Below are 27,864 nucleotides of genomic sequence, written 5' to 3' on the forward strand. Positions count from 1 at the left end.
AAGACAATACTATGGCTCTACTTCCTTTCCATAGCAATTCTTCATGACTAGCACCATATTCTAGCATTATCTTTTTTCTCACAGCTCAGCAATCAAGACAGAAAGATGGCAATTTTACACCAAGTTAAAGTGAGCAGAGTGTAGTTAGGGTGAATGAACTATACAAGATTTAAACCCTAACCACTAAGCTACCTTAATCTAGAAGGGATCTCTACAGAACAGTTTTCAATTCAGCCTTAAGTACAGTATTATTTTTTTTGGTTTATATAGTTTTGTTTCATGCCATAAACATACATACATCTCTCTCCCTCTTAAGTCATATCCAGTTAGCGTGACTTAACCCACTTCCCCACCAAGCATCCTTCCTTTTCCTACTTTTCTCCATTTCTTTTGTTGCAAAAAATCTCTTTCATTTAACTTCATCTTTCTCTAACTCCCAAATTTTCCTGTTTCTCTTTCAATTCCAAACCTCATAACAGTGATTATTCCTCACAAATCCTCATTTTATAGTTCCAGTGCATCTCTCACAAATCACCAACTGAGTGTACCATCAGTGTTTCTGAAATTCCACACCCAACTGCAATGATGACTCTCCCTCTCAATCCTCATCTCATAACATCAAAGTTTCTCTCTCAGATTCTCATAGCAACAATGCCTCTCCTGTCCACCACCACTTGTTATTTTTTTTATTTCTCAGGAGTCCCAGTGACTTCCTCAACTCAGTGTCAATGCATCTTCTCCCCAATCCTTATCTTGCAGCAATGATGTTTCTCCCCAGTCCTTACCTCAATGTCAACGCACCTCTCATGTCTCTCCTCATTACACACTGTTTTTCTTTCTGTTCTGAAGGGTAAGTTCCAGTATCTTCCTCGTATCGTACTGTTGATGCCTCACTTTCTCTCTCTCTCTCTCCCTAGTCCTCATCTCCTAGCATTAATGTTTCTCACCAGACTTTATCTCATAGCTTTCACATATCTCTCCAGTTCATAGCCCATAACTTTGATATTTCTCCCTAATCCAGAATCCTTATCTCACACCACAAGTACTTCTCCCCAGTTCTTATCTCATAGTTGTTGTTTTTTTCAGTCCTTCTCATGGTAGTTTCTCTCCAGTCATCTAATCGTAATTCTCTCTAGCCCTTATCTCATAGCTGTTTCTCTCCAACACTTACCTCACAGCAGTTTCTCTCCAGTCTTTATCTTGTAGCTTTTTTTTTTTCTTTTCTTTTTTTTTATGCGAGGAAGAAGGAACCAAAGGCCATGAGCCCGCAGTAACAGTTCCCTCCAAGAGAAAAACAAAATACAATATAGAGCCAAATTCAAGATCCGATCATTTTGAGATGCCTGGACAAACTGCGTTTGAAAGACTGGAGATCATAGGCAGCAGGAAATACAGACAGAGGGAGACAGTTCCAGAGCTGACCTGTTGCATAAATGAAAGACTGGGAGTAACGGTTAACTCTTGCACTAGAGAGTTGGACAGAAAAGGGATGAGAGTTTGCTGCCAGACGGGTGCTACGCGCCCGACGTAGAGGTGGAGGAATGCAAGCAGACAGTTGTAGCTGTTTCTCTCCACCCTTATCTCACAGCAGTTTCTCTCCAGTCCTTATCTTGTAGCTGTTTCTCTCCAACCCTTACCTCACAGCAGTTTCTCTCCAGTCTTTATCTTGTAGCTGTTTCTCTCCAACCCTTATCTCACAGCAGTTTCTCTTCAGTACTTATCTTGTAGCTGTTTCTCCTCAGTTCTTATCTCACAGCAGTTTCTCTCCAGTCCTTATCGTGTAGCTGTTTCTACCAAGTCCTTATCTCACAGCACTGACATTTCTCATCTGTCTCTATCTGGTACCACTGATGTCTCTCTCCCCAGTCCTTATCTCATAACGCCAATCTCTCCCCCGGCTTCCTCTCTCAGACGACAGTGCCGGGCCGGGGGTTACTTGGGTGTCAGATGGCTTTCATGTCCTCAGGATCCGAAGTTTCACCCTGAAACAGAATCATAAAGTTATCTCTCTGTCCCTCTCTCCCTCTCTCTCTACAAATTTATGATAATTGTAAAGTAAGGTATTGTAGAGCAGTGATGTTGGAGTGACACTAATGAGAGAAGGCAGCATTTTGGAAACTTCCCATATTATTATCTGCAGATGATACTGTTGTTAAGTGAAGACAAAGGAGAATTGCAAAGGTCGGTGAATGAGTTTGGGAGAGTGTAAGAAATGGAATCTAAAGGTGAATATAGGGAAGAGTAAAGTTATGGTCTTCGACAGAAATGAAGTTACTGAATGTACAGTGAGGTTGAATGATACGGAAGTGGAAAATGTGAATGCATTTAAGTATTTGGGTAGTATAAGGATGGAAGTTTGGAGAATAAAGTGCTTGAAAGGCTAAAATAAGGAAGAAATGTTGCTGGTTCTTTGAAAGCAGTGATAAAAAATAGAGGAGTTTGCATGAAAGTAAAAAAAATCACTGCATGACAGTATTGTGATACCAACTGTAATGTATGGAAGTGAAGCTTGGACCTTGTTGGAAGGACACAAATCAAGAGTGAGAGCAGTGGAAATGAGTTATTTCAGAGGAGCATGTGGAGTTACACAGAGAGACATATTGACAAATGAGGAAGTGAAGGAGTGTCATGGTGTGTATGTGAATGTGATAGAAAGCATTAGGAGATATACAGTACACTGAGGTGGTTTGGCCATGTGGAGAGGATGGCGAGCAAGAGAATAACACTGAGAGTGTATGTGAGTGACATGGAGGGGGGGGGGGGAGAGGAAGGCCGAGGTTGAGATGAAAGAATGGAGTGGAGAGCTATATGAGGGAAGGGGGAGGGCAGTGAAATGGTGGGGGGCAGGGTGATAAGGAGGTGATATGTTTGTGGCTACCCCTTACAAAATTAAGACATCTGGCAATAGACAGACAGAGTGTAATGCAATTTTTTTTGTTTCTCTCTCTCTCATACATTTCAGGTCCTCTTGTCTATGTCTGAGTCTCAGTACATTTTCTAAGAGTCTAAGGGCTGTAAAAACTCTCTCCCGTGTTTATCCAAGCACAGGCATTTCTCTCTCAGTTATCTCTCTCTCACCTGAAGAATGACCGTACTGCGTTCATACTTTGATGTCAACATGCAGCAGTATTGTTATTACTATCTCTTCCTTTCTTTTATATATTTGTATTTTTCATTCTTCATTTAAACCTGTGCTGCCCCATGAGGAGTGTCGGAGCCACCCCTTGGATATAAATCTGCACCGGCTCACTCCAACTGGAATGCCATAATCACCCACTAAACCACCAGTTGCCATAATTTGGTTATATGGTTACCACCCAGCATAGTAAATGGTTTCCTAGTGTACAGGAAACCATTTGGCTTGACACACACAGAAGGAAGAGGAAAGAATGAATTAAAGAAAGACACAGGAGGAAGGAAGAAAAGAAGGAAGGAAGAGAGGAAAGGGCGGTCACCTGAGAGTGGTTCTTCATCAAGTGAGTAGATGGTGGGTACTCCCACCTACCACTAATATCTGTATTTAACCTGATTATTCTCTCTCTCTCTTACCTGTTGATCATCTCTTCTATGTCTGGCTCTATGCACATGCTTTTCAAATGTTCTAAGGGCCTCATAAACACTTCTATGTGCATCTAAACATAAGCATCGCTCTCTCTCTTACCTGGTGGATCACAACATCTTGCCTGGATCTGATGCCGATATGTAGTGGTGTGGAAAGTGGGAGCCAAAAGGGTTTAGAGATCTTTGTACAGCTAAAACAAAATTGCTGTACTATAATACTATATCGTGACTAGTGCTAGAGAGAGATACACCTTCATGCGGTGGCACTGAAATAGCTGGGCACGTCTGCTCCCCAATCATACCAATGTCTCTCAACTTTCTCCCTACCCTGCAAAAGGAGGATGGTGGACTGCTGGAAATTGGCAAAATAAGCCGGCAATTCACCTGGTTCACAGTTTAAATGAATCTGGGGCTATAACTACAGTTACGACTAACAATACATCAAGTGAGTGGATGGCATGCATACCAACCTGGTGAATAAGAACATCATGTTCTGACTCTGATGTTGACATGTAGCGGTGTGGGGTTCGGGAACCGGAGTGGGCATGTGGAGCGATTAGTCGAGTGTGTTCGTCTCCACCTGATGTTCCACTCAGAGAGGAGGTTCCGCCCGGCCATCCACTGCTGCCTCCCCGAGATGTCAGGCGACGCTTCATGCCCTCACCTGTTTACATCATCATCATCATCATTATCTAATGCCTAAGTACAGTACCATTCACCAATGTCATCATCATAATTCTGTTCTTAATATAGGTATCAATGAACTGACTTCCTCATCATCATCATCACTTTAACCCTAATACGGTATATTTAATCGTCATTAACACCATCATTATCATGATCATGATCATGATCATCACTCTCCTCACTCATCGTGGCATAGCTGTGAGGGCTGGGTCCCCCAGGGCCCCCTAGTCAGACCCTTAATCCCCCACTGACCCCAACATTTGAAATTCTGGATCATGTGTGGTGATCCCAGCATAAGTAGTACCCCTCCCACCAGAAAGGGCCTTGGCCCCACCATGGCCACCCATCTGTGACTACCTAGATTAGCTATGTCAATGAAGGTGAACACCACAATCTATTAGGTTCATATCCAGGTGAGCCTGGGGCCACAACAAGCTGAAGGTAACATTATATCAAATGAGTGGATGGTGGTAATACTCACTGACAACATAGACGTGCTCCCTGATGTCTGATCGCACATCTGATATGTCCCAGATGAGGAGGAAAGTGTGGCAGCAGTTTCCCGTCTCGTACTCCTCGTCGACGTACGGCTTGTAGGAGAAGGCATAATGATGGGCCACAGCCGCCATGAACATCTCTATGCAAATCAGGAAGTTCTGGGAGATAAGGAAATGTGTTAGTTAGTCAGACTGTTTTCATCTGACAGAACTGGACCACTCCAACAGCCTGAATGGGAGAAATCTGTTAGTGTAGTGGTAGGTGGGGGTGCTCACCATCCACTCACTTGATGCAGTGCTGCTCTCGGGTGTCTGTCCTTTCCCTTCTTCCTTCCTTCTTTCATTCCTGCCTTCCTCTTCTGTCTTTCTTTCCTTTATTCTTTCCTCTTACTTCTGTCTATGGATGACTCTACACTGAATGATAAGCCAAAAGATCTCCTATAAACCAGGAAACCATTTACTACTCTGGGTGGTAACCATACAACCAAATTATGGCACCTGGTGGTTTAATGGGCAATTAAGGCACTCCAATCAGATTGTGCCAGTGCAGGTTTATATACAAGGGGTGGTTGGGGTTTATTGCTCATGTAATGCCACTCAGGAAGGAGTGACGCTCTCTCTCTCACCTTAAATGTCAGGACCAATTTGCCTAACCCCAGGCTCTTACGCTCCTCATGGGGCAACACTAGATCAGATGATGAATGAATGAATGAATGTTACTTTTTCATCTAACAGAAATGGGGATACTCTCAAAGACTGAATAGTAAGTCATGGTTGTGTGGTATCTGATGAGTCTATGTTATGAAGCAGGAATGAGTCTAACTGATTACTAGGCAGATTTAACCTTTGACCCGGGTACACTTGGCCATCAACTGAGCTGCAAGAGGTTATAGATCTTTCTTAAATTTAAATAAGCCAACTATACCTATTGTCATTATATTTATTATTATCTTTACTATCATCATCATCAATGTAAGGACTGTAGGAGAAGCCATAATTATGGGCCAGAGCCACCATGAACATCTTTACGCAGATTAGGAAACTCTGGAATAAAAGGAATGATATTACCACTGACCTGATTTCATCTAACAGAACTAGGCCACTCTCATTACTTGAAGACTACAGTAGGTTGTGGTTGCATGAACTTTGGTAAGCCTTAGTTATGAGGTAAGAATGGGACTCGATTACAAGTCAAGTTTATTCTCTAATCTGACAACACTTGGCCATCAGCTGCTTCTTTTTCCCCACCCATGTGAGGTAAGGTGGGGTTCAGAAAGCCAGGAAAAGTTTAAAAAATACGATAGTGGGAGAACTAACAGTATATGCCATGAAGCAGGCCACACATGCATTCATTCACCATTCAAGGCCCTGGAATCCTGGCTCCACCTTACTGGTACACCTTGCTCGCATAGCTTCATAAATACCTTGCCAATGGTCAATACAACAACTGTCAAGTTATGGATTTGGAGAGGTTGCCTTAAAATAACTAAACAAAATTCAGTACAAAGCTGTTAGAATTATTAACAACCCTGCCATTACAAATAAACTACCTCCCCTGCAAGTAAGAAGGAATGTTGCCTCCCTTGCATTATTTTACAGATATTATTTTGGCAAATGCTCAAACGAAGTTGCGTCCATGGTGCCACCTCTCCATGCCTTCCCACGTGCTACATGGGCATCTGGTAGCGCTCATGACTGGAATGTCACTCAGTCATATTGCAGAACTTCTGCGTATCAGAATTCTTTCATTCCCCGAACTGCATCTCTCTGGAACTCGCTTCCCCAGAGTTGTTTCCCTCCAGATTTCAACCCACAGCTGTTCAAGTCTAACTGTTACAGATATTTTATGAACAGAGGACACCAGAAATCCAGTGCATGGATTATTATTTTTTTTATTCATTTGTTTTTCCTTCCTCCATTCTGTTATTAAAAAAAAAAAGTAAAAAAGTTAAGGAGGAGTGCCAAGCCTTCTATATCATACACTCCTCTGTACAAATTCATCCAACCAGCTGGATCCTTTATTGGTTCCACTGCCTCATCAGCTTCCACACCTCTCTTCCCTCACACATTCATTGATCACCACCTTGGCCTATCATTATCTTCACCTCACTTCTTTTTTCCCACCTAAGGTTGTAGTGAGGTAAGGTCCTGAAAAAAGTACACAGAAAGAATGGAAAGAGAGAAACAACTTCATTATCATTGCAATTTGTATCTCTAGCTTCAACATTCAAAGTCAAAACAGTAGGCTACAGGTGGTGATAATATATACCTGTAGAATACTGGAGTGTTAATCTACAGTTTCAACTCAGTACTGAAGAGGGTGAGGTGGCAATTCTGGGTCATTAAAGTAAAAAGAATATAGACATGCGACACTATAAACCTGCATAATACTGGAGTCTCGTCGCTCCTCTGCCTCATCAGGGTCCTCAGCTGGGATGTGGAAAATGTCGTGCATAAACTGCGCCTTCATCAGGAACATGATTGCCACACCTTGACTGCAAACAAAATAAATAAATAAATAAATAAAAAATAATCTATCTCTCTATTTACAGCCAGATGCCTTAATCCCACAAGGGGTGGCAACAAACAATTCACCTCCATGTTGCCCTGTTCTCTGCCATTTGGCTGCTCTCTCTCCAGCTTAAAAAACAGAAATAAAGAAAGAAAATACTATTACCCATCTCTCCATTCGATCCTTCCATCTAACCCTTGGTCTCCTCCCTCCACTTCACTTTCACACACTCTCTTGGTCAGTCTCTAATTTTCCATTCTCTCCATATGACCACTGCCAGACCATTTTATTCTGCTACAGGAAATTCGACAGGTCTCGATTATGCCTATCCAAATGTATACTGAACAAATACATGATAGTTAGGGAGATGTATAATCTCTTGACTAACATAAGAGTACTGATAGGATTTCAAGACATGGGATGGAGGTGTCTGGCAGTAGGTAAATATACAGACAGACATTCATAAAGATGATGATGATGATGATGATGATGATGATGATGAGGAGGAGGAGGAGAAGGTAAACACACTGACTCTAACAGTGATGATAATGATGACACTGATAATGACCAAAGAGATGATGACAATGATGATGATGAAGATGCTCATACTCACAAGAATGAGAAGAACACAACGGCCTTGATGCAGAGGAATTTAGCGAGAGGGGACATGGGATCCAGCTCTCGTCTCATTGCCTTGTAGAACAAAACCAGGCAGTACATGGCCACGAACTGCGACAGATTGTTTACCACGAACAGGTACACAAATGCCTGAGAGAGGAAAGTGTAGTAGGTTAAGCTAGGGAAAGGGAGGGAAGGGCAAGTTAGGTCTGAATAGGTTTGGTTAAGTAAGGATAGATTAAGTTAGGTAAAGTTAGGATTAGACAGGTTAAGTTAAATTAGTGTTAGGTAAGGATAGATTATGTTTGGTAAAGTTAGGATTAGGCAGGTTAGGTTTGATTAGTGTTAGGTAAGGATAGATTAACCCCTTATGGGTGGGCAACTTATCAATTACTGTATATGACCGTGTGGGGCGGCATATTTTTGGAAAAATAAAGTACAGGTACCAAGGAATAAGCCTAATCATGCATAAACTGATGAAACTGGATGAAAAACAAAGGTAAGAGGTGATAAATGCGTGGTACAATAATACGTCTCTGCTGGCTGTACGAGGAGGAGGGGAGGAGCGAGGGAGGAGCAGGGGCAGACAGCTAATTACTAAGCACGACCGGGACGAGGCTAGAGGACTTTATGCTCAATTTCTTTTACTTCACCACTGAACACTGAATTTATCATTTCATTCATACACACTGTTCAATGCCTTCATTATCTTACGTATGTGTTTTCTATTTTACTTCAACACTTATATAAAACTTATGTACGTATATTCTATATTACTTGAACACTTATAACACTACAACTTATGTTCGTATATTCTGTTTTCCTTGTTTCAAGGCTTGGGTGGATAGAGGGCAGGACAGCAGGTGACAAGGATGCAAGATCGCCCAATTTCACAAACAACTTAGGACAGAAAATATCCAGACGTTATGTAACAACGCATACCTCCTCACGCATGGACTTTACCTAATGTCCCCTGCCTGTTAGAGGTTAAGTTAGGTAAAATTACGATTAGACAGGTTAGGTTAGATTGGATTAGATTAGGTCAGTTCAGATAGGTTATATAAGGTCAGGATAGGACAGCTTAGATTAGATTTAATTAGATCAGATTAGATTAGATTACTTTTTTTTAACGTAAGGAACCTCTTCCTTCTGTATACTGGTGACTCTACACTGAGTGACAAGCCTAATGGTTTCCTGTGCACCAGGAAACCATTTACTAAGCTGGGTGGTAACCATATACTGTAACCAAATTATGGTGCCTAGTGGTTTAGTGGGTAATTAAGGCACTCCAATTGGATTAAGCTGGTGCAGATTTATATCCAAGGGATGGTTGGGGTTTATTGCTCATGTAATGCCACTCAGGGACGAGTGAGGTGGGCACTCTCATCTTAAATGTCAGGACTAATTTGCCTAGCCCCGTGCACCTACGCTCCTCATGGGGCAAGATGGATTAGATGATGTATGTATGTATGTAAGAAGGAACCAAAGGCCAGGAGCCAGCAAACTGTTCCCTCCAATGAAAAACAAAGGTAAGAGGGAGCCAAAATCAAGACCCAATCATTATGAATAGATTAGATTAGATTAGACTAGATAAGGTTACATTTAATTAGGTCTGATTAGGTGAGGTAAGGTTAGTATAGGTTACATTAAACTACGTGAGGTGAGGTTAGATCTGGTTTGCATACAGTAGGATAAATTAGGTTAGGTCCAACTATACAAGAGAACCAAATGGTATATGGACAAGAACAGATGTAAGTTGTTTACCATGAACAGGTACATGATTGCCTGCAAGAGGAAAACACACATGGTTGTTCAAAACACTGTAAATACCCTTTTATCACAGATTAAATGGAGGAAGGGTGTCCATTGTCACAGACTGTCCACCATACAGCAAATTTATTATATGGTTCCAGAAATGAGGTGCCTCAGGCACGAGAGGTGATGGTGTCAAATCTGTTTGAAGTAATTCACACTTAAAACTGAGGAAAGCTGTGGGTACAAAGGTAAGCTATATGAAATTTGTATTTAATCTGCAGCTTACCCATTCCTCAGTCATGTGGCCAAATAAAATCTCAATACCTGTATGCCTTTTCATTGTAAATGATTTTAGGGATGTAATTTGTACATGGTACAACAAGTAACTATTATTACAGCTATGCCCTAGGGTGGGAAAGGAGGTCCGGATGACGATGATTTATTATTATACCTATACAATGCCCAAAAGTCATCACTGAGAGTACAGTATATTAAAATTTTTAATTTGTTCTTTCAAAGGGTAAAGATGGAAAACTTTCCAATACTTTATTAGCAACTGCACAATTGCACTAGAAAGTGATGTCATGCATCCTTTGACTTTCAGTGGACTCTGAAACATTACTTAATAGCATGGCAATATTTATGAGGCCTGCGATGGAGTAACTCCTAATGTGCCAAACTCAATAAACTGGAAAAACGAAGGTTAGAAAACAAATACTTTTACCCATGGCACTTGCAGGATTTCCCCACGTTTCAAGTGGGTTGATCGAGGGTTAATGCCCCTCCCTGTAAAACAACTAACTTGAAGGACAAACGGCCACCCTTTATGGGATTAAGGCGTCTGGCAATAAACAGACAGACTATCAGAGTTCCTTCACAAAGCAGTGTCATAAAAATAACATGAGTCACTGTGTAATGGAAATCCAAAGATGTCATATGTCCAAAATTCCTAATTTTATCTTCCACTTCTTCTATTTCAATTCTGGTGCATCTGGCATAAATCTGTAGAGCTTCTCATATCATACAGGTAAACTTGTGGTGTATTTCTAATGTCAAATGACTGGTAACCAAGGAGACGTGCCCCTACCAATAAGATTACTGTAATACCAATAAGATTACTATAATACTACTGTAATAAGACTATTGTAATAGCAATACTACTACTGTAATACTACAATAATAAGACTACTGTAATACCATACCCAACCTAACATGTACACATAATACTCACATTCTTGGGCGACAGCTTTCCCTCCTCATAAACCCCGGCCTGGCCACAGACAAATGCAATAAACGTAGTGAGCAGGTGGAACACTGTGTACTGCAGGATGCCATGCTTACACCGGTGAATGAACTCCCTGTACAAGAAATGGCTTTATCAGAAATATTGGGAATGATAAAGTTTTGGAAAAGTAAACCTGGTAAGTTGTTAAAATTCTCATCCTTGGCTCATCATCACTATTTTCATCATCATCATTATACAACTTCTCCCAAACATCACAATCATTACTCATATCTCTTCACACTTAAGGTTGGAGTGATAAAAAAACAAAACAAAAAAACAAATGGTAGGAGAAACTAACCAAAAGTCTATTTATCTATCTATCTATTCCCAGACGCCTTAATCTCGTACGGGGTGGCCACAAACAAGTTGCCTCCTCGTCACCCTGTTCCCCACCATTTCACTGCCCTGCTCCCAACTCACATCCCCCTCTCTCATATACCTCTCCACTCCATCGCTCCATCTCATCCTCGGCCTCCCCCTCCCTCTCCCCCCCTCCACCTCACTCACATACACTCTCCTCATCAGTCTCTCACCCTCCATCCTCTCCAAAAGTCTGCCGAGTTAAATAAGCCACACCCTCATTCACTCACTACTGCTGCTGCTACTACTAGTACTATTAATGCTACAGTATACCAAATGCCCCACACAAATACACTAAAGTCCCCAATAAATACATAAACACCCCCATAAACAAACAAACATCCCCCACAAACACAAAAACACCCTCCCTACACACAAGCACACACACACTGAAAAACCCACCTGCCCATCCTCCACGGCTTAAGACAGCAGAGAGGGAAGAAGTGGCTTGTCTGTGGCTTCGTTTCCATGGTTGCATCAAGGTCCATTTCATCATCCAGAAAGTTGAGCAGAAACATCATGAAGTTGTAGATCACGTAGGCTTCGTAGCATTCTCGGGCTGTGTCCAGATAAGGTGCCCACGAAGGGTACCCCAACACAAGCCACTGAAAAAGATCATCATCATCATCATCATCATCATACCACTGTTGTTGTTGTTGTTGTTGTTGTTGAGGTAGCATCCAGGAAACAAGGAAATGGAAAACACAACTGAGGGAGATTTAAAGAAGGCAGGCTGGCTGGCTGGATGGATGGATGGATGGATGGATGGATGAATGGATGGATGGATGGGGGAAGTGAGAGATGGAAGGAAGGAGGGATGGGGGAAAGGGAGAGGGGAATGGAGGAAGGGGGAATGAGAGAAGGAAGGAGGGGGAGAGAGGGAAAGAGGCAGGGGGTGAGTGGAGGAGGGAGGAAAGGAGGTAAGGATGAAAAGAATAAAGAGGGAGGGAGGGAAGGGGAAAGGAAAAAAGGAGGGAGGGAGGGAGGAAAGGAAGGAAGGAAGGGGAGAGGAAGGATGGAGGAAGGGAGAAGATGAAGAAGAAACTGTGGGAGGACTGGAGGAGGGAGGAGGGTATAAAACAACAGCACTGTATCCTTTAATGTATAATTAGAATAAGATATAATACTTACCTTCTACTACTACAAAAAGAGGTGTTGGAGAGGGATGCCTTCATGTGGTGGCAAATATGACTGAGTAGTGAAACTTCTAAGGTATTCACACGTCCCTCAGTTTCCTATCCCCTAAAAGGAGGATGGTGGACTGCCGAAGAGGAGTAACCTGCAGTCCATCAGGTTCACATTCAGATGAGTCCGGGGTTGCAAATACTGCTAAGAAAACAACAACAAGTACTACTACTACTGCTATTACTATTATAACTACTACTGCTATTACTATTACTACTTCTACTACTACTATTACCCAGGACTGTGGAGTTGGTATTCAGAGTAACCAACTCCAACTCCTTGATTTCTTGTGTGTCCGACTCCGACCCCTTAGAGTTTCTCTATGATAAATCTGCCATGATGACTTACAAAAGACGTCATTCCATCACAGCCACCGAATAGTCAGGATACTTTTAAAACCCATGTCCTTAAAGGTTTGACATTAATGGTTGTAACTACATTATGACAAAATGAGTTTCTTAAGTCTGTCGACTGTGATGTCTGTTTACATTCTGTTCTTCTCGTTCTGTCAACAGACGGCAGCACCTATGTATATGTCCAACATAAATGAAGAACAAGAGAACAACCAACAACTCCTAAATAAAATGTGGACAATAAGAGAAAAGAAAAAATGAACTGCAGCAGCAACAAGAAATAAAACTGAAGGAGCTGTCAATTGAAAGGCAATAGCTCCACATTACATCTACGTCATTTTAAAGAATTTCTTTACTGGTGGTCAGAGTCGGAGTTGGAGTCGGGACTTTTTTTGCTGACTCCGACTACAGCATCACCATGACTGTTTCCGACTCACTCCACAGCCCTGACTACTACTACTGCATAAATAATACTTACAGCATTCAGAGCATACACTGGAACCATCCACAGTATTCTGTGAAAAATATATACATTTTATTAGCAGGGTAGTAGTAGTAATAATAATAACAATAATAATAATAATAATAATAATAATAATAATAATAATAATAATAATAAAAATAATAACAAAAATAATAATAATAATATAACAGTAACAATAATAGTAATAATAATAATAAAAATAGCAACAATCACACTTGCACCACACACTGCCATACCTCACTCTACCACACCACATACTGGCATATCACACGTCATCACACCACACCCCACCACACCGCACACTACTACACTAAACCTCCTGCTACCACACCATACACTAGTACAGTACCTGACACACTACACCTCACACTAACTCACTCACCTTATAATATGCTTCTGCAGTTTTGGCTTGGTATAGTTGATAAGATGCTGGACAATTTCCCAAAGTGTAATGGGTATGGCCATAAACACAAATATTCCACCAATGAGCCAGGCAATTTTGAAGCCATTGATCTCGTGGAGGATCTGGAAATGGACAGTTGTATTAGTGCCAAAGTGGTGACAAGTGAAAAGATTGCCAGGCCTCAGGGATTAGGCTGCTAAATATGTCTGGAGTCATTCACATAAAACATGTTAAGGTATCAGTTACCTGAATTAGTGCAAGAAGTGACATGCAAAGGTGTGTACCACACTGGAGAACTGCTCGGCCTCAGGGAAAGACCTGTTGAGTCTACACCATGAGTCAGACATATACAATGAAAGGATTTATAAATTCCAGCCATATGCTCTGATAGCCTGAAATATTCTGGATAAGTACAGTATAAAGTACTTTTCATAGTCTATCTATCTATCTATTGCCAGTCGCCTTAATCCCATAAGGGGTGGCCACAAACATATCACCTCCCCATCACCCTGTCCCCCGCCATTTCATTGCCCTGCTCCCAGTTCACACACCCCTCTCTCATATACCTCTCCACTCCATCCCTCCATCTCATCCTTGGCCTTCCCCTCCCTCTCTCCCCCTCCACCTCACTCACATACACTCTCCTCATCAGTCTCTCACTCTCCATCCTCTCCACATGGCCAAACCACCTCAATGTGTTTCTCCTAATGCTTCCTATCACATTCATATCCACACCACAATGCTCCTTCACATTCTCATTTGTCAGTCTGACAAGGAGAGATGCAAATGAGGAAGAAAGAGCTAAAATAAAGGAGTTAGTAAAGGAAGCAAAGGTAAAAAACAAACAGAGAATGGAGGAAGAGAGGACAGTGTTTTATTGGAGAGTCATGGATCAGAAATTAAGAAAGTGGTACCGACGGAGGGAAGGAGAAAAGAAGGTATAAAAAACATAAAAAATAATGTGATGGTGGCATATACTAATGTTGATGGTTCAATATCGGCAAGACTAGAACTCATCGATTTTTTGAGGGCACATGAACCTGACGTAATGTGCTTTGTAGAGACCAAGTTAAGAGAAGATATTGATGTTCAGATGGGAGATGGTAAATACAAACTGTGGAGAAGTGACAGAAAAGAAAAAATGGGAGGAGTGATGATAGCAGTGAAGAACAACATAAATGTAGATACCGTGGAAATGGGAGAAGACAGGGTCGAAGTGATAAATATGAAATTAGAAACTGGAGAGAATAGCAAGGCTAGATTTACTGTTTACCAAAGAACCCGATGTAATAGAATCATTGAAATATCTGTGTCCTAGTGGAAAAAGTGATCATGAGGTCACTGAGTTCCAGATGATAACAGGGAACGTGGAGCCAAGAGACGAGCTTTATAGGCAGGGAAGATACAACTTTGGGAAAGCAAACCTTACAGGATTGAGAAAATTTTTTGAAAATGCAGATTGGAGAAAATTCAGAGTAACAAGAGAGATACAAAGGAAGTGGAATATTTTTCTAGGCCTCTATAATTCGGGAGTGGAAAAATTTGTGCCAAGAGTAAGGGGGAATGAAAACATGATAAAGGAGTGGTTTAACAGAAGGTGTATGATAGCAAAAAAAAGAGAGAGACATGGCATGGAACAATTGGAGAAAGAGGTAACAACAAAACAAAGGAAGAATATAAAAGAACTAGAAATTAATACACAAGGATATGTAGAGAGGAAGAAAGGAATTTTGAAAAAGGTATAATAGACAAATGTAAGGATGAACCCAAACTGTTTTACAGATTTGTCAATGGCAAACTGAAACAAAAGGAAGGAATCACCAAACTGAAAGTAGAAGCAGAGGTGTATAAAGATGCAGCAATGCAAGCAGAAATAATGAACAAATGTTTTCAATCAGTTTCCACTAATGAAAAGGGGTTTGTGGAAGGAGAGGGAATGACTAGAAACGTAGTGATAAAAGATATAAAAGTGGAAGTACAAGAAATATTTAAATTACTGGAAACTCAAGATGTAAGGAAAGCCCCAGGACCAGATGGAATCTCTAACTGGGTACTGAAGGAATGCAGAAAACAACTGGCGGATAAGATTCTCAGTTTAATTGTGTGTTCTCTGGAAGAGGGGAAAGTGCCTCAAGAATGGAAGAGGGCAAATGTGGTACCAATTTTTAGGGGAGGAAACAGGGAAGAACCCCTGAATTATAGACCAGTGTCTCTAACCAGCATGGTTGCAAAATTGTGCGAGAGAATTCTGAAAGAGAGATGGGTAAAATATCTGGATGAAATGAATATTTTGGCTGATAGTCAGTTTGGATTCTGAAGTGTACGGTCATGTGTTTCCAACTTGTTGAGTTTTTACTCAAGAGCGATTGACGTGCTTCAGGAGAGAGATGGTTGGCAGGATTGCATGTATTTAGATTTGGAGAAGGCCTTCGACAAGGTACCCCATAAGAGACTATTGTGGAAACTAGAGCATACAGGAGGACCGAAGGGAAACCTCCTGGAATGGATGAGAGACTTTTTGAGAAACAGACAAATGAGGACAGTAATAAAGGATAGGATGTCTGGATGGAGGGAAGTAACAAGTGGAGTCCCACAGGGCTCGGTGTTGGCGCCAGTAATGTTCCTGATTTACATAAATGATATGGTAGATGGAGTGAACAGTTATGCAAGTCTGTTTGCTGATGATGCAAAGATCTTGAGGAAGGTAGAGGCTGAGAAGGATTGTAAAATGCTGCAGGAGGATCTGGATAGGATACATGAATGGAGCCAGATGTGGGAAATGATATTCAATGCAAAAAAAATGTAAAATTTAGGAAATGGGAAAAAGTACCAAAGGGCCATCACTGAATTATTTGATGGGTAATGAACCAATCACAAAAGCAAGAGAAGAGAAAGATTTGGGAGTGCTGGTCCTGGACAGTTTGTCACCTGAAAAACACATTAACAAGGCAGTTAGAGAGACGTATAAACTCCTGACTAATATAAGAGTAGCTTTCATTACATGGATGAGGAGATGATAAAGAAATTGATAGTGGCCATGATTTGCCCCAGGTTAGAATATGCAGTAGTAGTGTGGTCCCCACACAAAAAGAAAGATATAAACAAGATTGAGAGAATACAAAGAACAGCAACCAAAATGGTTCCCAGTCTGGCAGATCTGTCATACAGAGAGAGGCTGGAAAAACTGGATTTGCCTTCCCTAGAAGAAAGGAGAAAGAGAGTTGACATGATTGCAGTGTTCAGGACCATGATGGGAGTAGATAAAACTGACAAAGAAGATCTGTTTTTATGGGATATGAGAGTAACAAGAGGACATGGAATGAAATTGAAGAAGCCAAGCTGCTTGACGGATAACAAGAAATATAGTTTTCCTTATAGATGTATAGACCTGTGGAATAGCCTGGACAAAGAGATCGTCCAGTCTAAAAACTTCAACGAGTTTAAAGCTAAATTTGACTTACTGAGAAACAGAGACTGGACCCCATGAGCATAGCTCATTTCCTGTACATCACAATTAGGTAAACACACACACACACACACACACACACACACACACTGGCAGTGTTCCATCAGTGGTATGACTTTGGCTTAATATTTACTTTTGATGGTAAAAGAGCTGTGAACAGAAGTTCAGTTTCTTTTAATTTTTTCTTTTAATATTCTGTAAAATATAAATAATTAAATTATATACAGAATTTACTTACTGCTATCATCATATAATTATTGCTGAATCTGGTTGTTACTTGCAAATCTAACTTTGTTTAGCTAAGGTGAAAAAATGCTGGTAGCTGCTGACCTTGCCATGGGAAGGACCCTGGTCCAACCCTGGTGTGATACTGTCTACCACAAGAGGGTGCCGGTTCCCTACACAGCGTACCGGTATGTACTGTACTGTACCTGCACAATGACCTCATAACAGTTGCTTACTGGGATGACAGGTCTAGCTGGCCAGACAGGCTGGGGTTAAGCAACAAATATGAGCCAAAGTACAGTATGTTACTTACAAGTGTGTATATAAGGTATGGCACAAATCCCAGGATGATGCCACCATAGAGTACGAACACAAGGGGTCGTATCCACAGCCGCCACTGTGCACACAACACGCGGCAACGCTCACCACACATCTTGATGCCCCACACTCAATACCACTTCACTGCATCCTGAAATATGTTGTTGTGGTTAGTGGAGGGGTGAAGGGTGAGGGGGAGACCAATGATGAGATGAAGAGATGGGATGCAGGCTGGGGAAGGGGAGTCTTATAGCAGAGGATTGGGTGACATGGCATCAATTTGTCTATGGCCACCCCTTATGGGATTCAGATGTCAGGCTACTGATCAACAGACAGATAGAAAGATATAAGTAAATGCCAGAAGGACAAAGATATGGTGTACAAGGTCACTGAGTCATGAGACAAGTGCATTGTACTACGATGTTAGAATGGCCCAGTAGACTGGAGCTCCATTGGTGCACTTCAGCATTATCATATGAACAATCTCCCTGGAGAAACTACACACACAAAGACTTGGGTACCGGTTTCTTGGTCGACAGTTCTCTAAAATTTCACACACACATAAGTACTGTACTGTAAAAAAAAAAAAAAACAGCAGGCCTGGCAAATAATTTACGGTACCGAAATCCAACTTCTGTCATGACTGAGATTTTATGTTGACTCAGTTCAAATCGCACATCATACATCTCCTGGAATTTTGCTCCACTGTATGGAACAAAGGGTACCACAGTGACCTGAGGCTCCTGAGGTCTGTACAGCGCAGATGGACTAAGTAAATCAATGGCCTGTCTGAACTCAGTTATGCTGACCATCTGAATAACCTGGACCTGTAGTCTGTAAAAGGAAGCCTGATCAGAGCTGACCTTATTAAATGCTGGAAAATCTTTCATCACTAGTCCCCAACTGCACCGCGTTAACTTTTTTCTCTTCCTTCAATAGCTCACACTAGGGGCCATAGATTCAAGGTGGCCAAGCCCCACACTTCGGCTGAGTGTAGACACAGGTTTTTCAGTATCAGACATATAGACCTCTGGAATTCTCTGTCAGATGATGCTGTTAGCACTGACGTAGTTGTATCATTTAAAAAGTCCCTCCACTTGCAACTAGGTCACATCTTCTCTGAATATAATGAAAAACTACAATTCCTAACTTGAAGTCCTTCTAGCAGTGTAACTACCTTGCATATGGCACAAAACTCTGCCCCTACTCTACAGTTTACTCTGATGATGTGTATAGGAAATAGGGCAGGTGTGCCAGCAAGTACGGGCTGCCCAAATTCTTGAAATGCTGACTCTACCGAGCCACACTGTTGAACTGTAATGGGGTGGGCAACCAGGTGATTAAACCAGGGGCACTTTCACTTGAGTGGGGTTCTTTCATTATTACACCCTTCTCATTCACTATGTAGATCAAAATATCACACAGACGCCTCATATAATTTATTTCATTCCACACTCCCATCTTATAGAACCATTGCATCGCTTCTTATATAGGAATAACACTTGGGCGTCGAGGAATCTTTTCAACATGGGTGGGGTTCTTTCAACATACCACATAGGCTACCATCTTTTCACCAATGTCAAAATATGATATAAGGCACCTCATATAATCTAGTTCACGTCATATATCACACTCACATCTTATTGAATCACGACATCGCTTCAAAATTGGAGAAAAAAAAGAATGAAACTCTAAGGATTGGGCAGTTCCCCCGGGTCAGCTGACGTTTGTTTACTTGCAGAGTTGCAGTTCTAGAAAAATTCGAGCAGCGGCCCAAAGCGTGCTTCTGAGTCATAAGCGAGTGTTAATACTGCAACTATTAGCCTTCCCATGGTCAGAATACCCTCTAGTTTCATGTTCCTGCTAACGCCAGACAATTTTAGCTCGTCTGCAGTCAGTTATCAACATAAAATATCCCCTTTCGCCTTTTATTTATTTATTTATTTTTAAGATTTTATATAGTGTAGGACAAACTTCAAGTACCTCCTTTTGTTGCATATGTACTATATGACAATAAGCATTTCAATCAGTAGTGAAGGCTAATGAAGACAGCCCGCCGGTTTGAATCAAACTTTTAGAAATAGTAATAAATAATATACCGGTACTGCTCAAAATAAGAAAATATATGTAAGATTCATTAATATCGTTAGTGTGGTATGCCTGGATTATTGATGATATTAATTATTAATATTGTACGCTCAGCCAGAACCGGTTCTGCCCGGTTGTCTTGGTAGAGCCTGTTGCAATTCCCCCCCCCCCCCATTCCCGTGCTGGATAGGGACGTCTTCGAGTAGTGGCATCAGTATAATATAACGGCATCTCATTCATTCTTCAACCAATCCAACATTGCCCCATGAGGAGCGTAAGAGCCCGGGTCTAGGCAAGTTGGTCCTGACATTTGAGATGAGTGACCAGCCTCGCTCATCCCTGAGTGGCATTACGTGAGCAATAAACCCCAACCATCCCTTGGATATAAACCTTCACCAGCTCAATCCGATTGGAGAGCTGTAATTACCCACTAAACCACCAGAGGCCAAAATTTGGGTATATGGTTACCACCCAGCATAGTAAATGGTTCCCTGGTGTACAGGAAACCAATTGGTTTGTCACTCAGTGTAGAGTAACCCACGAGCAGAAGGAAGAGGAAAGAATGAAGGAAAGAAAGACAGAAGAGGGAGTGTAAAGTCACCCGTAGGCAGAGGGACGACAAAAGAATGAAAGAAAGAAAAGACGATGGAAGGAAAGAAGGACGGAGGAGAGGAAAGGGTAGACACCCGAGAGCTGCAATACATCAAGTGAGTGGATAGTGAGCAAACGGCGTCTCACAGCCCAGTTATACAAATGTCCCTGAAACCCCTCCCTATCCACCGAAGTAGGATGGGGGGGTGGAGTGTGAGGGGAATTTCTGCCTCCACCTACTTCTGTATATGATGTATTCTACCTACCAACCTATTGCCAGACGCCATAATCCAGCAAGGGGTGGCCACTTGACTTTTGAGTTATCTGTTTTACAGGGAGGGGCACTAATCCTCCACCAACCCACTCGTTGACACGTACGGAGCACGTATGGTTTGGTTGTACGGTTACCACCCAGCGTTGTAAATGGTTTCTTGGCTTACAGGAAACCATTTGGCTTGTCACTCAATGTAAAACCACCTGTAAAGGAATGAAAAGCAATAAGAAGTGACAGGAAAGATGGGAGAAATAAGAGAGGAGGGCAGACACAGCTAAAGAATGATAAAGGCTAAGGAAGAAGTAGGCAGCACTACATCAAGTGGGTGGATGATGGTCGCCACCACCTATACCTTTAAAACAATAAACGTTTCAGTCCTTCAGCCCATCAGGTTCACATAAAGATGAGCCCAAGGTCATACTAACATCCTCCCCTTTTATTTATTTTGCTGGGATTGGATACTGGAACACAGCCACTCTGCAAACGCAGGTACTGGAGAGTGAACCTGGAGCTACAGCTACTATTTGTCTGCCCAGTTGCATAACTGGGGACCTGGGTGTAACACTGATCATTCTATCTACAGCCAGACACCTTGTTCCTAGGTGCAGCCACTGATGAATTGCCCTTGTTACCCTGTTCTATGCCATCAGGATGCCCTTTTTCCAGCTTGCATCCCCTCTCTCAACTGTATTGGTAACTCTTTCACCCGTGCCATAAGAATCAAGAATGGTGTATTCTTATTAATGGAGAAAACATTTAAATCATCTTGCCAATATCACCAAACCTTTACTGTTTATCATGACTGATGCCTTCATGTGGTGGAACGAACAACCAAACAGCTCCACTGACCAAATCACCCCTCCCTAGCCTCTGAAAGGAGTGGTGGGCTGCATGAAAAGGGCAACTTCACACTGCAGCCCCAGGGTAATTGTTCAAATGAACGTGGGATCACAAGAGCAGCAGCGGCAGCACGTGAGTGAGGAATTGATGGAGTGTGTGGTGAAATGCCGAGGTATGGGGGTGAGATTGTAGTGGAGTGGATATGGAAGTTATGTCGACTGGCTTGGGAAGAGGGAAGGGTTCCGGAGGACTGGAAATCAGGTATAATTGTTCCTTTATACAGAGGAAAAGGGGAGAGAAAAGTTTGTGGTAACCATAGGGGTATTTGCCTTCTTAGTGTGACTGGAAAAATATATGGCAGAATACTCATTGATAGGGTTAGGCATATAACAGAGGAGCTAGTTGGAGAACAAGGGTGGGAAAGGAAGTCTGGATGATGATGATTTATTATAACTTGGTACCACATAGGTAACTTCAAATACTGTATGGTATATTTTAAGGCACCATGTTATAACACATTCATGTTGTGTCTGAAGAACTCTCATTTTACATCTCTCAAATAAGTGATACTTTTGGCCTACTGCACCTTTATCTTTCTATACAGTACACTTTTCACTTTAACATGGCCTAAAACTGCTATCATATTCTAGTGTTAATCTGTTGCTACAAACCACCATTCAAGACAGAATGATGGCAATCTTAGGCCACGTTAAAGTAAAAACGGAAGTCAAACCGATCCACTTGGCCATCAGAGGAGCTAACAGGGGTTTGGGTTGTCAGTTTATAAATGCAATATAGCTGTAATCATTGTCACACACACACACGATCTTAAACTCTCCCAACCAAAACCTCCATGTATGCATACTCCTCCAATACCTTACATGCTCACACTGAATTTTACCTGCCAATGATTTATCTGATTTGCACCAATACATGTGCTGCAGAGATGGTTTCACACTGATGGAGCAAATGTCTTACTTTCTATTCCCTGAAAGTAGGATGATGTGTTGCAGAAAGGCACAACAATAGCCAGTGGTAGCTACAAGCAGTAACAGCCCCAGGTTTAGGGGATAGAGAACTGAAGGATGTTTTCATGACTAGGCAGTGGAGCAACCTGGGTACATGAAGTGTCATTACCAATAGAAGAAATGGACTAATAATATATGCACTATCACATAGTTTTTATTCAGTATCGCAAATCATGTATTAAAGAAAATTAAAAAAAATAAAAATAAATGAGGACATGATGGGAAATGGTACCCCCAAGATTATTAATTAACCGCCCTTTACAAACACAGATTTTGTGCTTCAACTATCTGCCAGGTGTCGAATTTCATGGCATGCAGGCTAATCACATCTCAGGGCCTATTAGGTGTCTCCATAGCACCTCCTCCTTTGTATTTTATTTTTCACATTACACAATAACATTTTCATGTACTGTATATCACTCTAATACGGAGACAACCTGCATTGGAGCAGATGTTCCATATGACAAAAATTTGGGGGACATCCACATTCAGGTCTAAAAGTATGGCCAGTCTTTTCAGAGCTCCATGTAGCAAAAAACTGACAAAAAAGAAGCTATATTCTTCCATGAGCTAAAAAAATACCTATGCTTGTGACAAGCTGCAAACTTCATTGAGGCAAGGGTGAGGAAAGTGAAGGCAAGGGTATGCAATCTGAAGGAAGAGGATAAGGGGGGGTTGAGGAAAGAGGAGAGGAGCTGAGGAAAAGAAAAGATAGAGACAAGGTAAGAAAAAGGGGATTTGTGAAAAAAAAAAAGGGGGATATAAGGAAAGAAAAGGGATTTGAGTCAAGAAAAGGGGATATGAGACAAAAAGAGGAAATTAAAGCATGAGACAGGGATATGAGGCAAGAGGAGGGATGGGGAAGTTAGATGGAGGGAAGTTAAAGCAAGTGTGTACAGGGAGCAAAAGAGTTGAGTGCATATGGGGCACTAAAGCAAGGGAGAGGGGGATTTGAGCTAACTTTAGGGTGAAATGGGTGCAATCTGAGGAAATCGAGGGAAGAAAGAGGGAGCAGCTGAAGCTAAGGTTAAGCTGGGACAAGGCTACTGAAGACCGTATGTTGAGATGAGCTGTTCGGCCTTTGCAATGTATGCCTCCATGGCTGCCTCCTTGGTCATGCCCTTCTTTGAACTCCAGGCATCCCACTTGGCCTTGCCCTTGAAGTCCAGCATCCCAGGACGCTCTGTATGAACAAAGAAAATTAATACCTGGTACCTCCATAAATAAACACACACACAAAGACATCATTCTGAAACTGGAAACAATTTTTAGTATACATAAGAGACTTATCTGGAAGCTGGGCACAGTTGCTTGTATAAAAACAAAGATATATGGATAGTCACTATGAAGCTGGTAACAGTCCCTAGCATGGTACAGTACAATCAACCATGCTCCCAAGTGTTTTTCTGATAACATTATCAGTCTGTGATAACTGAGCAATTATGACAAGACTTCTACCCTCTTGACTCTAAGGTCTCTCTCTCTCTTTCTTCTCCATCCCCTCCCCCCTCTGTTCTGCCTCCTTGCCACTTTTCTCAAAGATCTCTCTGTTTCTCTCTCTCTCTTATCTCCTTGCTCATTTTTCTATCTTCTCCACTATTCTATATCATTTCTTCCTCTCTTTCACTTTCGGTCAAAATGAAGTGCACAGAGTATAGTGCATACCAGTGTTAACGTCTCCAACTGTGGCCTGTTTGTACAGACCATACAGCTCCTTCAGTTCATCATCTGTTGGGGTTGACTTCAGCTTCTTCACGTCCTCAGCAGCCTTGTTGAACTTCTGCAATGTTATTACAGGTTTTTAGTAGCCTGGATCTCACACACACACACACACACACAATCTCTCTCATGTACAAAACCTATCTATGAAATTGATGAAGTGGAGACGTACATGCATGAAGGTGGTATGTGGTGGGGGAGGGCAGGGTGACAAAGAGGGAACTTGTTTGTGGCCACCCCCACCAGGATTCCAGTTTTGGTTTTGTATGCATCAATGTATGAGTAAAACAGAATAAAATATATAGACTATGAGAGAGAGAGAGAGAGAGAGAGAGAGAGAAAATGGTGACGTAATAAACCAGGAGAATTGACAAGCCAAGTCTTCAGCCAAGGACTAAACCAGATTACACAATATGGCACACATCCAAGACCATGAGATTACCACACCATAATTATTGGCTCCTGTAGATGAAGTACTGTGTATGTTCAAAGATGAAAATGTTGAATCACCACTGGCATCATACAAAAATTATCAGGTAGGGCTTAGGAAAAGGCATGAAGAAACTCTGAAGGAAGTCAGAAAGAGGATTACTTATTATGGTATGACATGCAGCTTAAGTTGCCTAGGAAGAAGCATTAAGAATCTCTTCAGTCAACTAGATATACATCCATGAAACAAGAAATGTGTATATAGTACATAAATTCAATATTAAATGGAATTAGGTCCCTTTCGTGTTAGTCATGGTTGCAAGAAATTTGATGATCCTTAGTTATGAGATATGGGTGAATCTCCTTGGTTACTGGAATATACCTTCCAATTCGACTATACCTGGCTATCACCTCACCTGAAAGAGGTTTAGAGATTGGTGAGAGTAAATGCACTATACCTACCAACACAAAAATTCTGACAGTTTCTATCATCTTATGCTTCAAAATTTATTGCATAAAATATGGGGCTAATTCTATCTATCTATCTATTGCCAGACGCCATAATCCCGTAAGGGGTGGCCATTTGACTTTGAGTTATTTGTTTTACGGGGAGGAGCACTAACCCTCCACCAACCCACTTGTTGACACATAGGAAGCACGTATGGTTTGGTTATATGGTTACCACCCAGCGTTGTAAATGGTTTCTTGGCTTACAGGAAACCATTTGGCTTGTTACTCAATGTAAAGCCACCTGTAAAGGAAAGAAAAGCAATAAGAAGTGACAGGAAAGATGAGAGAAATAGGAAGAGAGTAGGGCAGGCACAGAAAAAGAATGATAAAGTCTAGGGAAGAAGTAGGCAGCACTACATCAAGTGAGTGGATGATGGTCGCCACCACCTATTCACTCCACAATAATCATAATCTTCAACAATTTGCTCCCTCCTAGAACCCCTCAACAAGGAATGGCCATGACAAATGTCTCCAGGCTCCCTTGCCCTCATTCCTCTCTTCCAATCCCACATTCCCCTTCCTCCTCTCTTTACAGATGTACTACTCTATTCTTATTTCATTATCTCACTATTTCAAACACTCCACTTGGTCTTCTTTCTCTCACCAATATAGCTACGCTCCACTCTTCTTTCATATGTCACTCATACACTCTTCCTCCTCCTCTTTCAATGATATACTGTTTCACTACATTCTTATACGGGCCTCAGTATTCAAGGAATGCAAGTGACTGCAATGTGACTATTTTCACAGGCAAATGTTGGTCCTGTGCAAGCTGTTATCACTTTCACCACTTTCTCTCATCTTTTCTCTTCCCAATTTTCCCCTTCTATCTTCTCTTCACCCTTTCTCCCTCCTCTCCTTCCTTCTCTTCCTCCAACTTCCCCCTGCCTCCACTCTCTTTTTCCCTCCCTCCTTTTGCTCTCTCTACTTTCTCTTACTTCCCTCATTCCTTCCTTTCTCTATTCCTCATCCATGTCCATTCTCCTGTCCCCTCTTTTCCTCGTCAATTCCCTTTTACCTCTCATGCCTGAAACAGTTATGGACTGAAACTGATGAACTGATTAAAGTCAATAATAATAAAAATAATAATAATAATAGTAATAACAACAACAACAACAAGTAAATGTATGCTTTACTTGTTTTACTTTCTGTATTTTTCTAACTAGTACTTTCAGGGCATTAAATTACCTTTTCCTAATGAAAATTTTCCCACTGTTTTAATTACCACATTTTAACCATACCTACGGTTGTTTTGTTTCCGGCATAGTGGAAGAAACAATGTACTCGAAGGCGTATTTCATTTCCCAATTTTGCAAATCAAACTTAGGTTCAGTTAAATTACTAGGTACAGTTAAGCTAGGTTAAGTTGGGTTTAGCTAAACACTTAGATTCAGTCTCTTTTTCCATTTTGCAGACGAGTCAAACAAATTGACAATGAGCAGCAGCTAAAAACAATGGTGAAACACACTTTGCATGAAGCTTTTATTTACCACCCCAGAAATAACCAGAAAAATAAGACAGATTATCAGGAAGAACAGATTTGGTAAGGTGCTGCTACTGACTCAAATAATGCTTATGTTTACCTAATAATAATCCAGCCATCATAATCCCTTTCTGCCCCAATAAAATATATTGGGGCCTTGGGCTGGGCTGTTAAGTTCCAACAAGCAAACAATATAATTACCACAACAGTAAAAGCAGCTTTACAGCAAAGGTTGGTAGGAAAGGAAAACAGTGGCCCAAGGCTAAGCCAGCTGCCTTGGTCTTGCGCCACTGCGTTTAAAGGTAGATGATTTGCCTACTCCCTTGATGGCATTACACAGTTGAAAAGCCACCAGTCACCTTGTCATCTAGCTGCCTAGCCTCGGGCTTCTACCGTAAAGGAAGTATCATGGGAATGGCTGTTACCGTACCCCAAAATTTGAAGTTTGAATTACGAGGCGTCAGGGCCGCTTTTGAAAAGATAATACAGGGTCTGCTATAGTACCTTGTATAATGTCCACTAGCCTATTACGATATTAACAAGTGCATTATCTGCAGTCTCAAAATCTGTTAAACCGGCACTGTGCTTTCAGATCCTATTAGTCTGCTTTGGGTAAATTTTATAAAGTGGAAGGGCTGGATGCCTCCATGATTTCTCAAAATATTACTTCCAGAACAAGACTGGGGGGGAGGGTAGTTGCACAGCATGTTAAAAAGTCACCAGCGACCTGTTGGGGTTAACCGACATGGGTTAAAGGTATCTTTTTTTTTTTTTTTTTTTTTTCACATGAGAATACCTCAGTAAATAATCAACTATGTTATATATCGAGTCCCCGCATTCAAGGGAACGTAAATTTAGAAGGAATCAAAAGGAATTAATCTATATTTACCTCTTCAAGGGACATTATGAAGGGCGTAGCTGAGACGACGAGAAATATGTACCGCTCCGTTCAGCTGATGGTCGGCTGCTGGAGTGGCAGGTTGCCTGCCAGCCCAGACTGGCTAGCGTCCATGGTTGATGCTATCGCTTAACTTGCTTACAAAAATGTATACTTGCTAAATATATAAAACTCCAGAAAAACGCTAGTATTAATGCTAATATTCAAAGAGCATTACTGATATCTCTTAAATATGACTAAATCTGTTCAAAAATATCTGGATTATGGTAGGATTTCTTGTAGCTAAAGGTTAAAA

General features: G+C 41.5%; 2 protein-coding genes across 2 annotated transcripts; both read right to left on the bottom strand.

Moving 5' to 3' along the window:
- Positions 1 to 575: 575 nt before the first annotated feature.
- LOC145396102 (transmembrane protein 184C) lies at positions 576 to 19,420 on the bottom strand. The gene is made up of 12 exons (XM_080269569.1): positions 19,347 to 19,420; positions 17,705 to 17,860; positions 13,680 to 13,822; positions 13,292 to 13,328; positions 11,678 to 11,880; positions 10,862 to 10,988; positions 7,871 to 8,025; positions 7,126 to 7,240; positions 4,730 to 4,904; positions 4,032 to 4,225; positions 1,576 to 1,982; positions 576 to 1,193 (listed from the first exon to the last, which is right to left on the bottom strand). Exons 2-11 carry the CDS (start codon positions 17,822 to 17,824, stop codon positions 1,944 to 1,946), a joined length of 1,308 nt encoding a protein of 435 aa, XP_080125695.1. The 5' UTR covers positions 17,825 to 17,860; positions 19,347 to 19,420; the 3' UTR covers positions 576 to 1,193; positions 1,576 to 1,943.
- Positions 19,421 to 22,671: 3,251 nt separating this feature from the next.
- On the bottom strand, positions 22,672 to 27,688 carry LOC145396046 (acyl-CoA-binding protein homolog). The gene is made up of 3 exons (XM_080269510.1): positions 27,561 to 27,688; positions 24,196 to 24,310; positions 22,672 to 23,713 (listed from the first exon to the last, which is right to left on the bottom strand). The coding sequence occupies exons 1-3, from the start codon at positions 27,573 to 27,575 to the stop codon at positions 23,574 to 23,576; spliced, it is 270 nt and encodes an 89-aa protein (XP_080125636.1). The 5' UTR covers positions 27,576 to 27,688; the 3' UTR covers positions 22,672 to 23,573.
- Positions 27,689 to 27,864: the final 176 nt, after the last annotated feature.

The sequence above is a fragment of the Coenobita brevimanus genome, chromosome 34 (assembly GCF_032717465.1).
Source record: "Coenobita brevimanus isolate Jiangsu-jjx chromosome 34, ASM3271746v2, whole genome shotgun sequence".
NCBI classification, from domain to species: Eukaryota; Metazoa; Arthropoda; class Malacostraca; order Decapoda; family Coenobitidae; genus Coenobita; species Coenobita brevimanus.

Bases quoted from the DNA above. Each gene is read 5' to 3' on its own strand.
- LOC145396102 (XM_080269569.1), bottom strand. From the start codon at position 17,824: ATGTGTGGTGAGCGTTGCCGCGTGTTGTGTGCACAGTGGCGGCTGTGG. The intron at 10,989-11,677 runs GTGGGTTTTTCA...TTTCTTGTACAG, and splicing joins AAGCCGTGGAGGATGGGCAG to GGAGTTCATTCACCGGTGTA. The intron at 7,241-7,870 runs GTGAGTATGAGC...TTTTGTTTGCAG, and splicing joins GTTGTGTTCTTCTCATTCTT to TCAAGGTGTGGCAATCATGT.
- LOC145396046 (XM_080269510.1), bottom strand. The intron at 23,714-24,195 runs GTATGCACTATA...TTGTTCATACAG, and splicing joins AGTTGGAGACGTTAACACTG to AGCGTCCTGGGATGCTGGAC.